At 39.6% G+C, this 13629-nt stretch overlaps 1 protein-coding gene across 3 annotated transcripts in view; it reads right to left on the reverse strand.

Moving 5' to 3' along the window:
* trappc9 (trafficking protein particle complex subunit 9) overlaps window positions 1-13629 on the reverse strand; it is a 241169-nt gene that overhangs the window by 7239 nt on the left and 220301 nt on the right. For all 3 annotated transcript variants that reach the window (XR_012051061.1, XM_072915618.1, XM_072915617.1), the window contains one exon: window positions 280-503. Coding sequence is in view for 2 of the 3 variants with exons in the window: in XM_072915618.1 (XP_072771719.1) it covers window positions 280-503 (224 nt within the window). In the remaining variant the exon portion in view is untranslated. The remainder of the gene's footprint in view (window positions 1-279; window positions 504-13629) is intronic.

The raw sequence follows: 13629 nt of genomic DNA on the forward strand, positions 1-13629 counted from the left end.
TCCATCCATTTTCTACCGCTTGTCCCGTAATGAAGTGTTAATGATCAATACTATAATATTAAAGTGTCCTGCGATGAGGTGGCGACTTGTCCAGGGTGTACCCCGCCTTTCGCCCGATTATAGCTGAGATAGGCTCCAGCGCCCCCCGCGACCCCAAAGGGAATAAGCGGTAGAAAATGGATGGATGGATGGATAAAGTGTCAATGATAAAAATAATAATAATGAAGTGTTAATGATAGTAATAATAATATGAATGATATTAAAGAGTGCAATAGTAACCGTGTCGATGTAGAAGGTGTTGGAGCCGATGAAGGTCACGGCCTCGCCAAGGTCGTAGTTCTGCACCCCGTTCTGGTAGTCCTGGTACGGCACCACGGTCAGCGCCAGAGGTCCCACAGAGTTCTTGCTCAGGTTGGTCAGTTTGATCTCCAAGGACACGGCGTCGCCCACGCAACAGTCGGCCATCACGTCGCAGTCGCACGGATTCCCGTTGACCAGCACGTCTGAGAAGAAGAAGAAGAAGAAAGGATTCAAGTCACAAGATGTGGGATTTCTTTTCACACCTTGGAGTGAACATGGAGTGCAGTATCTTTATTTACTCTTCACAGTGGATAAACATCCACATCTTTATTCACTTTTAACTATCCTACATGATATTTAGGTTTCTGATCCTACTTGGCGTAGATGCAGAGGGCAGCGTGGCGATTGGCTTTGAACAAGCCGACTAACAGGCGGAACACACACACGGCAAACGTCACACACTTTGTGCCCGCGGCTGTGCTAAACACTGTAAGCTAAAAGCTGTGAGTCCCAGCAGCTGACAGAGATGTTGTGCTATCTGCTTTGTCACTGCAGGAACATCTGAAGGTAGAAACATTGCCTTGGCAGCCTGAGCATCATTGCTTGCTTCAGTCTGGGATCCATTTATTTTGTCACAATTGACCACAAAAGTCCACTGCAGGAGAATGAACATATAAATATACAACATATATAAATGCCAAAAAGCCGCTGCCTGACCAGGGCTCAAAAATCTGCAGAGACTCCTCCCACCCCCACCGAGGACTGTTTTCACTGCTGGATTCTAGAAAGAGGTTGTCATGACTTGGTCCTCCTGGGTGTTTGCTTTTCCGGAATGCAACGGAAAGTTGGCTCGGGCGAGACGGGAATGTAAATACATGATTTATTTAATATATCAAAATAAAGTACAAACGAAAAGCGCGCACAGTGGCGGAGAACAAACTATGAGACCAAAAGACTATGGCATTAATAAACAAAACTTACTTGGCATGGACTAAAAGGAGCAGCATGAACGATGGACATGAAATCAAGTGTCAGAAATGTGCAGAGCATAATTGTGGGATGTCGTCAGAAAGACAAACTGAAAACAATGAACTTAAATACTACCGACATGATTAACGAAAACAGGTGCGTGACTCAAAACGTGAAACAGGTGCGTGACGTGACAGGTGAAAACTAATGGCTGCTTTGGTGACAAAACAAAAGTGCACAAAAAGTCCAAAAACAAAACCGAACATGACTAAAACAAAAACATGATCACACAGACATGACAGAGGTTCCGTAGCAGAACCTCCAGGTTGTGTAACAGCTTCTTCCCTCAGGCCGTAAGACTCTTGAAGGCATCATAATTAAATAATCCCCTCAATTCCCCCCAAATGGATGAAGTGGCTGGAATATAAAGACAATATAACATACATGCAATATATTTATCTGTACAGTCATCTATTTATTTATATCTGCACCTTATTGCTCTTGTATCTGCACTACCATGAGCTAATGCAACCTTTTATCTCTCCTGCAAACTTCACATTTGAATGACAAGTCTAATAAATATATAACATATATAAATATATATACAGTGGATGCCATCTCCAGTGTATATATAATGATATACATAATTCATATACAAACAGACATAGACAGTTTTTTCCCCGTTTGTTGCATTTTCAATTGTCCACCCATACAGAGAATACATAGACAAAAGAAAAAGCAAAGAAAAAAGCAGAAAAGAGACAAGAAGAAGAGGAAGTGTGTGTGTGTGTCTAAAAAGTCACACAAAATTCTTAGGAACTTTTTAACAGAGCCCTGAATTGTGCATCTGAGTTTAGGAAAAACTATCACCTAATTATTAATTACCGTATTTTCCGCAATATTAGCCGCACCTAAAAACCACAAATTTACTCAAAAGCTGACAGTGCGGCTTTTAACCCGGTGCGCTTTATATATGGATTAATATTACGATTCATTTTCATAAAGTTTCGATCTCGCAACTTCGGTAAACAGCCGCCATCTTTTTTCCCGGTAGAACAGGAAGCGTTTCTTCTTCTACGCAAGCAACCGTCAAGGTAAGCACCCGCCCCCATAGAACAGGAAGCGCTTCTTCTTCTACTGTAAGCAACCACCCGCCCGCGTAGAAGAAGAAAAAGCGCGCGGATATTATCATTTCCTTTGTGTGTTTACATCTGTAAAGACCACAAAATGGCTCCTACTAAACGACAGGGATCCGGTTCATGAAAAGACGCAATCTCTCCATCCGCACACGGATTACTATTTCACAGCAACTGATATTCCTGTGAACCGCACTGTGGATACAACGGGAGCACGTACGGTGAATATTCGCACCACAGGGAATGAGAAGTCATCCTTCACTGTGGTTCTAGCTTGCCATGCTAATGGCCAGAAACTTCCACCCATGGTGATATTCAAAAGGAAGACCTTGCCAAAAGAGACCTTTCCAGCCGGCGTCATCATAAAAGCTAACTCGAAGGGATGGATGAAGAAAAGATGAGCGAGTGGTTAAGGTAAGTTTAAGTTTACGCGAAGAGGCCGGGTGGCTTTTTTCACGCAGCTCTGTCCATGTTGATATACGTATGTTTGTGATTGCACATTTGCGTACATTTTGGGAGTGAACAGAGTTGTTAGAACGCTGGTTTTTAATATATTATTAAAGTTTGACTGACCTATCTGACTGTTTTTTTGACATTCCTTTAGCGCAGTTAGATGCGGCTTACAACACCGGGCGGCTTATAGGTGGACAAAGTTTTGAAATATGCCGTTCATTGAAGGCGCGGCTTTTAACCCAGGGCGCCTTATGGTGCGGAAAATACGGTATTAATGATTAATTACAACATTTCAGCTTTTTCTCATTACTTACCAATTTTTTTTGCATTTAGTTTTTTTATTTTTACTTTTTTTCCCCCCAGGTAAGAATAGAATAAAAAGAACAATACGATCGTGTAACGGCATAACCTAGTGTGTGGAAAATTCTACGTGTACGAAAATATTAACGTGGAGTTACACATTTAAAAGTGTTTGTTGTTGTCATTTTTCCAATTCATTCCTAAGTTAATTGGATTTAATTGTTTCATTAACTAACTAAACTTTGTACATATTTTACTTTATTTTTATTCTGAGACCTTGTAATATTTTAGATCAGAACCTTTTCCACTAAGGTTGGCATACTGGAAGGAAAAATAAGTGACTAAGTATATTATTATTATGACTACAACAATTTCAGATTTATCATTATATTACAATTTTTTTCCATGTTTATTTTGTTTTTTTTTAGTTAGAGATGGTAGTATTTAAAGATACACAACTTTTAATATGTTAGCAAAAGGTAATTTGCACAAAGTATCGGCATTGGATCCGTATCGCCAACACCAGCCTGAACATTTGCTTGGTATTGGACTGGAAAGAACGTCACTAACTGAGGTGAGAGCCTTTTGGGGCCCCGAGGTCTTCAACAGTCTGGAAAAGGAAGGGGAGCCCTAATTGAAATATTGTGTTGGTGAGGAAAAGGAAAAGTAGCATGCTGCCATGTCAGTGTGTGGCCCTCAGTGGACAAAGTCTGCTGAAAAACTAAAGAAGTTTATTGTAATAATGATGAGGTGTAATTTAGGGAGCAATAATAATACAAAGATCAACAGACAGCTGGAATATTTCTCATTGATCTTTTTATTAATGAACCTTCTGAGCAGCAACAAGGTGTTGTGTCACACAGACTAACTCACATAGCCTGACTCTTGCTGCAGTCGCCACGGCAACCGTGTGGCGGACAAGAGAAACTAACGGAGAGCATGACGTCATGCCTAACTACTCTTGGTAGTGACATGACATCATGCCTAACTAGTGACATGACATCATGCCTAACTACTCTTGGTAGTGACATGACATCATGCATAACTAGTGACATGACATCATGCCTAACTACTCTTGGTAGTGACATGACATCATGCCTAACTACTCTTGGTAGTGACATGACATCATGCCTAACTACTCTTGGTAGTGACATGACATCATGCCTAACTACTCTTGGTAGTGACATGACATCATGCCTAACTACTCTTGGTAGTGACTTGACATCATGCCTAACTACTCTTGGTAGTGACATGACATCATGCCTAACTACTCTTGGTAGTGACTTGACATCATGCCTAACTACTCTTGGTAGTGACTTGACATCATGCCTAACTACTCTTGGTAGTGACATGACATCATGCCTAACTACTCTTGGTAGTGACTTGACATCATGCCTAACTACTCTTGGTAGTGACTTGACATCATGCCTAACTACTCTTGGTAGTGACATGACATCATGCCTAACTACTCTTGGTAGTGACATGACATCATGCCTAACTACTCTTGGTAGTGACTTGACATCATGCCTAACTACTCTTGGTAGTGACTTGACATCATGCCTAACTACTCTTGGTAGTGACATGACATCATGCCTAACTACTCTTGGTAGTGACTTGACATCATGCCTAACTACTCTTGGTAGTGACTTGACATCATGCCTAACTACTCTTGGTAGTGACATGACATCATGCCTAACTACTCTTGGTAGTGACATGACATCATGCCTAACTACTCTTGGTAGTGACTTGACATCATGCCTAACTACTCTTGGTAGTGACATGACATCATGCCTAACTACTCTTGGTAGTGACATGACATCATGCCTAACTACTCTTGGTAGTGACATGACATCATGCCTAACTACTGTGACTTATCATGCCAACACATCATGGCGTTGATCATGCAGGTTGTTTGGAAGGAAGGATGTGTGGTCATACCAAACTGTGCCAGGTGTACTCACAGGTATTACCTGAAAGGTGTGTGAGGTCATACCAAACTGTGCCAGGTGTACTCACAGGTGTGCAGTGCAGTTGCAAAGTATTTGCCAACCTGACTTCAAAATAAACCCTAACTTGACTTGAAATAAAACCGTAAGCAAGTTGGGAATAAATAAATAAATGACGCGTCTTCAGGTAAAAATGTTCCTCAGTGCCATTCTGACGACAACATTTCATTCTGACAACAACATTTCATTCTGACAACATTTCATTCTGACAACAACATTTCATTCTGACAACATTTCATTGTGACAACATTTCATTCTGACAACATTTCATCCGTGTCAATTTCATTGAAATGAAGCATGTAATTAATGGCATTGAATCAAAATGTTGAATCTGATTACATTTTTTTTCCTTCTTGATAGCACAAACAAAAAGGACTGAGGCTCAGCGATGAAACATTTAATACCTCCTGTAATGTTTGTTGAAGAACTTATCATTTCATTCACTTTTAGATGAAAAGTCATAAGGTGAAAAACATGATGCATGTGACAAACTGTAAATGTGCTACACCAGCTAACATGTTTACATTTTACATGCAAGTCGATATCATCTGATACTGGATTTTTTTGTTTTGTTCTCACAGCGATAAACCAATCTACTTGTGCAAAGTAAACATCCAAATGTCCTCCAATAAACACACCATTCATTCTATTTCACTCCAGGCATTTACAGAAGGTAAACATGCTAGGATATACCCAGCAGGCACAAGACGTTGAAACAACATTGAGAACATGTTGAATTAAGTCCTGACCTCCAGCTACATTGAAACAACATGCTTTTCAACAACGTTTAATCAATGTCAGGTTGTGACGTTGATTTCACATTGAAATTTGGTCATTTCCCAACCAATATTCTACAACACAAATACAACGTTGAAAAAGCATGCTTTTTGACAACATTTAATCCATACTTGCCAACCTTGAGACCTCCGATTTCGGGAGGTGGGGGGCGGGGGGCGTGGTCGGCGGTGCGACGGGGGCGTGGTTAAGATATATATATATATATATATATAAATAAATAAATAAAAGAAATACTTGAATTTCAGTGTTCATTTATTTACACATATACACACACATAACACTCATCTACTCATTGTTGAGTTAGGGGTTGAATTGGCCATCCTTGTTCTATTCTCTGTCACTATTTCAGAACACACACATTATACAAATATACGTTATAAAATCAATAAGAAAACGGGAGCTCTAATTTGGGAGTCTGAATTAGGATCAGAAGTTCCTATATAAACATTGCGCACTCACGTCGCCTTTTTGTATCGATTACTGCAGCTGTGCACTGGATTCATTCACAAATACAAACTACAACTCACAAACACTTTAGAGTTAGGCTCCACCATCAGAATGTGTACTTAAACTTATAAAGATCACATGGATATTATTCAGTGAGTTGATTCACCAAAACTAACCTGTTATACAGGAGGAAAAAGCACACAGGACGTTTCTATTGTTCACAGACTGGTCGCGCTCATCAGAATGACAAGACACTTCCGGTCTGCAGGTGATAGCATTCAATTGGGAAGAAACGCCCTACTGCCCCCTACTGACCAATGTGAATACTGATAAATGTGTAATGACAGCTCCAAAAACGAATTCAAACCACAAAATAAAATAAATAAATCAACACAAAAACGTGACACATTATGGGTGGGTCACATATGCATGTACAGTAGATGGCAGTATTGTCCTGTTTAAAAGTGTCACAACATTGCTGTTTACGGCAGACCAACTGCTTTACGTAGACGAAATGCTGTTGTGTGTTGTTACCGCGCTGGGAGGACGTTAATGAAACTGCCTAATAATAAACCCACATAAGAAACCAAGAACTCACCCTCCATCATTCTACAGTTATAACGTGATTGGGCAGGCATGCTGTTTATCTTGTGGGAAAGCAGACGTGAGAACAGGCTGTCAACACGTCACTCAGGTCCGCATGGAGCTGGAGGGGGCGTGGCCTCCAGCTCCGCCTGAATTTTGGGAGATTTTCGGGAGAAAATTTGTCCCGGGAAGTTTTCGGGAGAGGAGCTGAATTTCGGGAGTCTCCCGGAAAATCCGGGAGGGTTGGCAAGTATGATTTAATCAATGTTGGGTTCTGACGTTGATTTGACCATTGACTTTTGGTCAGTTTCCCAACCAATATTCTACAACACAAATACAACGTTGAAACAACATGCTTTTCAACAACGTTTAATCAATGTCAGGTTGTGACGTTGATTTGACATTGAAATTTGGTCATTTTTTTAACCAACAAGGTGGACCCAACGCTGGCTCAGTTTACAAATACAACTATTTTGCGACGTTGTTTCAAAGTCAGTTTTGAAAGGATATGTTGAATCCACATTGTATCGATGGGGAGGCGACTAGCAGCTACACAACAGCTAAGCACACAATAACACATTAGCTAGACATAAGTCATAATCATTGAACAATAAAACAGCACATCTGTATCAAATAATTAATAATAATAATACATTTGATTTAGTAGAGCACTTTTCAAAGCACTCAAAGAGGCTTTTTACAGGAGAAAACATTAAATTATGAAACAGTTTAAAGTAATAATATAAAATACAGGAAATATAAAAGCAGTACATTGTAAAATACATAATAATACAATTATAGTTGCATATTACTTACAAAGTACCCAGTAGCAAACGTGTCCGCATCATTTAGCTTACTTTATGGATTATTGCTACCCCTTAGTGAGAAAAATCTAATAAAAACGACCACTCCACTTGAACTAAAAGACAGCATACATCCATTCCAGATGGTTAATAATTAATAATAAATATGACTCATTTCACTTGATCAAACATTTTGTAACATTCCTTGCTAATTATTCCTGCTGATATCATACCGGATCAATATTGCTATCGGTCTAAGTCAGGGGTCGGCAACCCAAAATGTTAAAAGAGCCATATTGGACCAAAAATACAAAAACAAATCTGTCTGGAGCCGCAACAAATTAAAAGCCATATTACATACAGATAGTGTGTCATGGAATTAAGAGGACTTAAAGGAAACTAAATGAGCTCAAATATAGCTACAAATGAGGCATAATGATGCAATATGTACATATAGCTAGCCTAAATAGCATGTTAGCATCGATTAGCTTGCAGTCATGCAGTGACCAAATATGTCTGATTAGCACTCCACACAAGTCAATAACATCAACAAAACTCACCTTTCATGCACAACCTTAAAAGTTTGGTGGACAAAATAAGACAGAAAAAGAAGTGGCATAAAACACGTCCTAGAAAGTCGGAGAAAGTTATACATGTAAACAAACAACAGTGAGTTCAAGGACCGCCAAAATTAGTAGGACAAAACGGCGCTCGCCAAATACTGGAATCAGTGAAGCATGTTTAATATAAACAGTGTGCTTTGTAACAATTAGGGAGGTTTGTGTCATGTTTGTCCTCCTACAGAAACCATATTAAAACAAAAACATTTTTTTCCCCCCTCATCTTTTTCCATTTTTCATACATTTTTGAAAAAGCTCCAGAGAGCCACTAAGGCGGCGCTATGCGGCTCTAGAGCCGCGGGTTGCCGACCCCCGGTCTAAGTCCTACCGAATACAGAGAGGCATTTTATTGTTGTGTATTATTCAGTTTCACTTTCAGTTTATGTGGAACATGCATACGATACAATGTCATCATCACCTGTTTCATCACAGCACCTACGAAAAGGAGCAGGAAGAAGCTGAGCTCCTTTTCGTATCATAACAACTTTATCCCATTGCCTTGTTCTCTGTAACAGAACAGTGAATAAATACATGATATACCATAGTAGGTCAACAAATATAGAATACATAAATAATCTTGATCTCAAAATTAAAAAAAGGGTTGAAGAAGTTGATCATAATTCTTGTTGTGTGTACTTTGTGAACATGAAGTTTGCACTTAAACTGAATCAAATTGGCGTTTTGTTGGATTTCTTTGCTTAATCCATTCCATCATTTAATTCCACATACTGAAATGCTGAAGGTTTTAAGTGTTGTACAAATGTTTTGAATGACATTTTCCTCTAAGGTTATATGTTTGTTGAGAAGAATTGTTGTACATTCTTGGCTAGCAGGTCATAGTTTGCATCATTTGACATGTTTGCTAATTCAATGATTTGGTGCATTTGTCATTGAATAAATAAAGTGTTTGTATATCCAACATGATGTATTATTATATCTCATCTTTTTTGTAATGAAGTGTACTTTTGTACTTATTTTCCATATTTCTCCACAATAAGTCAGATATGTAACACTAGTGAGCAGTAGACAATATGAAGTCATTTATGCTCTAGTCCAGGGGTCGGCAACCTTTACCAGTCAAAGAGCCATTTTGACCAGTTTCACAAATTATAGAAAACAATGGGAGCCGCAAAAAATTTTGAAATTTTAAATGAAATAACGCTGCATACAAAGTTATTTTTTTTGCTTTGTGCTATGTATAAACCAGGGGTCTCAGACACGCTGCCCACACCTTTTTGTGGAATTTTTAAGCTGGTGCGGCACGCGGGTTTTAAATGAATAGCGGTTGTCAGCGTCATGCGTGCCGTGATGGTACAGCACATAGCACCCACTTCAATCAGCGTGCCTGATCAGCCACATGTTGAATGGGACTTTCGCTTGCTCACGTAGGTGACAGCAAGGCATACTTGGTCAACAACCACACAGGTTACACTGACGGTGGCGGTATAAAAAAAACTTTTAACACTCTTACTAATAATGCGCCACACTGTGAACTCACACCAAACAAGAATGACAAACACATTTCGGGAGAACATCTGCACCGTAACACAACATAAACACAACAGAACAAATACCCAGAATCCCATGCAGCCTTAACTCTTCCGGGATACATTATACACCCCCGCTACCAAACCCCGCCCAACTCAACCGACGCACAGAGAGGGGTGTGGGGGGGTGTTGATGTGTGAGGGAGCAGGCTTGGGGTGGGGGCGGAGTTTGGTGGTAGCAGGGATGTATAATGTAGCCCAGAAGAGTCAGGGCTGCATGGGATTCTGGGTGTTTGTTCTGTTGTGTTTATGTTGTGTTAAGGTGCAGATGTTCTCCCGAAATGTGTTTGTCATTCTTGTTTGGTTTTGGTTCAAAGTATAGCGCATTATTAGTAAGAGTGTTAAAGTTGTTTTATATGGTCACCGTCAGTGTAACCTGTGTGGCTGTTGACCAAGTATGCATTGCTGTTACGTACGTGTGCAAGCAGAAGATGTATATTGTATAACAAGTGTTGAGCTGGCACGTTGTTAATACAGATTGTAGAGGACGCCAAATGTTGTACCATCATGGCACGCCCTTATTATAGCTGTAAGGGTGTAAATCGGTGAATATTAATCCCGGGAGAATTCTGCGAGAGACACTGAAATCCGGAAGTCTCACGGGAAAATTGGGGGGTTCAGCAAGTAAGCTGCTGAGCCGCATCGGAGTGATCAAAGAGCCGCGGGTTGCCGGCCCCTGTTCTAGAACATGTTTTATTTATTCATTATTGACGTGTTTCTTGCTACTTTATGTTGCATATTTTTTATATGAGATTTCCAGTTTACTTTATCTTCTATTATTATACCCAAAAATGTGTTTTCTTTTACTGTTTCAATGTCTATTTGTGTTTGTTACTATTATAACTAGAGATGTCCAATAATGGCTTTTTTGCCGATATTCCGATATTGTCCAAGCGATAGCGATATATACAGTGGTGGAATGAACACATTATTATGCCTCATTTTGTTGTGATGCTCCGCTGGATGCATTAAACAATGTAACAAGGTTTTCCAAAATAAATCAACTCAAGTTAAAATGCCAACATGGCACTGCCATATTTATTATTGAAGTCACAAAGTGCATTATTGTTTTTAACATGCCTCAAAACAGCAGCTTGGAATTTAGGACATGCTTGAGGAGGTTGAGGTGGAGTGGGGTTGGGGGGTGGGGGGGGTTTAGGTGGTAGCGGGGGTTGTATATTGTAGCATCCCGGAAGAGTTAGTGCTGCAAGGGGTTTCTGGGTATTTGTTCTGTTGTGTTTATGTTGTGTTACGGTGCGGATGTTCTCCCGAAATGTGTTTGTCATTCTTGTTTGGTGTGGGTTCACAGTGTGGCGCATATTTGTAACAGTGTTAAACTTGTTTATACGGCCACCCTCAGTGTGACCTGTATGGCTGTTGACCAAGTATGCCTTGCATTCACTTGTGTGTGTGAAAAGCCGTAGATATTATGTGACAAAGGCAGTGCCTTTAAGGTTTATTGTACTTCTCCCTACGTCCGTGTACACAGCGGCCTTTTAAAAAGTCATACGTTTTACTTTTTGAGACCGATACCGATCATTTCCGATATTAAATTTTAAAGCATTTATCAGCCGATAATATCGGCAGCCTGATAATATCGGACATCTCTAATCATAACATAATAGTTAGTTAATATTTAGTGTGTGAGAACAATCAATTTAACGGCACAGAAACACGCTCATGGCTAACAAAAGATGTTTTTGTGTTGACAAATGTAAAAAGAGGTAGAGAGTGATCCACTTCCTTTAAGTCCACTATTTCATTTGCTTTATGTCACTTGCTGTCAGAAACCAAACCCAGCATCCATTCATCCATTTGCTACCGCTTGTCCTGTTCGGGGTTTGCGAGATCTCAGTTAGGCTTTAATATTTGAGAAAGCGTCGAGTGAAATGCAAAGTGTGAAGGTATTGTCCCTGGCCAGATGGTCAGAAGATGCATTGTGATGACGCACAAATATTTGGAAAGTAGTTAGTGTTATCTCTCTCTGTGTGTGTGTGTGTGTGTGTGTGTGTGTGTGTGTGTGTGTGTGTGTGTGTGTGTGTGCGCGCACGGCAGCACTGAAGCGTGCAGGAAAACATCTGCCACATGAACATCATCTGATAATAAAGACTTTGTTTGTGCACGGCTACATTACTGGAACACTTTTCTCTTGCAGTTTGACTTTATTGCCAACATGCAAGCATACAACATGATACATCACACATGCATACAACATGATACATCACACATGCATACAACATGATACATGCATGCACACAACATGATACATGCATACAACATGATACATGCATGCATACAACATGATACATGCATGCATACAACATGATACATCACACATGCATACAACATGATGCATGCATGCATACAACATGACACATGCATGCATACAACATGATACATGCATGCATACAACATGATACATGCATGCATACAACATGATACATGCATGCATACAACATGATACATGCATGCATACAACATGATACATCACACATGCATGCATACAACATGATACATGCATGCATACAACATGATACATGCATGCATACAACATGATACATGCATGCATACAACATGATACATGCATGCATACAACATGATACATGCATGCAACATGATACATGCATGCATACAACATGATACATGCATGCATACAACATGATACATGCATGCATACAACATGATACATGCATGCATACAACATGATACATGCATGCATACAACATGATACATCACACATGCATACAACATGATACATCACACATGCATACAACATGATACATCACACATGCATACAACATGATACATCACACATGCATACAACATGATACGTGCATGCATACAACATGATACATGCATGCATACAACATGATACATGCATGCAACATGATACATGCATGCATACAACATGATACATGCATTCATACAACATGATACATGCATGCATACAACATGATACATGCATGCAACATGATACATGCATGCATACAACATGATACATGCATGCATACAACATGATACATGCATGCATACAACATGATACATGCATGCATACAACATGATACATGCATGCATACAACATGATACATGCATGCATACAACATGATACATGGATGTATACAACATGATACATGCATGCATACAACATGATACATGCATACAACATGATGCATGCATGCATACAACATGATACATGCATGCATACAACATGATACATGCATGCATACAACATGATACATCACACATGCATGCATACAACATGATACATGCATGCATACAACATGATACATGCATGCATACAACATGATACATCACACATGCATGCATACAACATGATACATGCATGCATACAACATGATACATGCATGCATACAACATGATACATCACACATGCATGCATGCAACATGATACATCACACATGCATGCATACAACATGATACATCACACGTGTATGCATACAACATGATGAATCACACATGCATGCATACAACATGATACATCACACATGCATACAACATGATACATCATTAAGTACTCAGTTGTAATACACATTTCCACCACTTGTGGCAGTAATGACAATGTGAAACAAACAGTCTGGGGTTAAAGTCGTGGAGAAGTTTCTTAAGCACCAAAATTATAACTAAATTGGTGGAGCTGTATTTTC

This window comes from Nerophis lumbriciformis, linkage group LG21 (genome assembly GCF_033978685.3).
Source record: "Nerophis lumbriciformis linkage group LG21, RoL_Nlum_v2.1, whole genome shotgun sequence".
Taxonomy (NCBI): Eukaryota; Metazoa; Chordata; class Actinopteri; order Syngnathiformes; family Syngnathidae; genus Nerophis; species Nerophis lumbriciformis.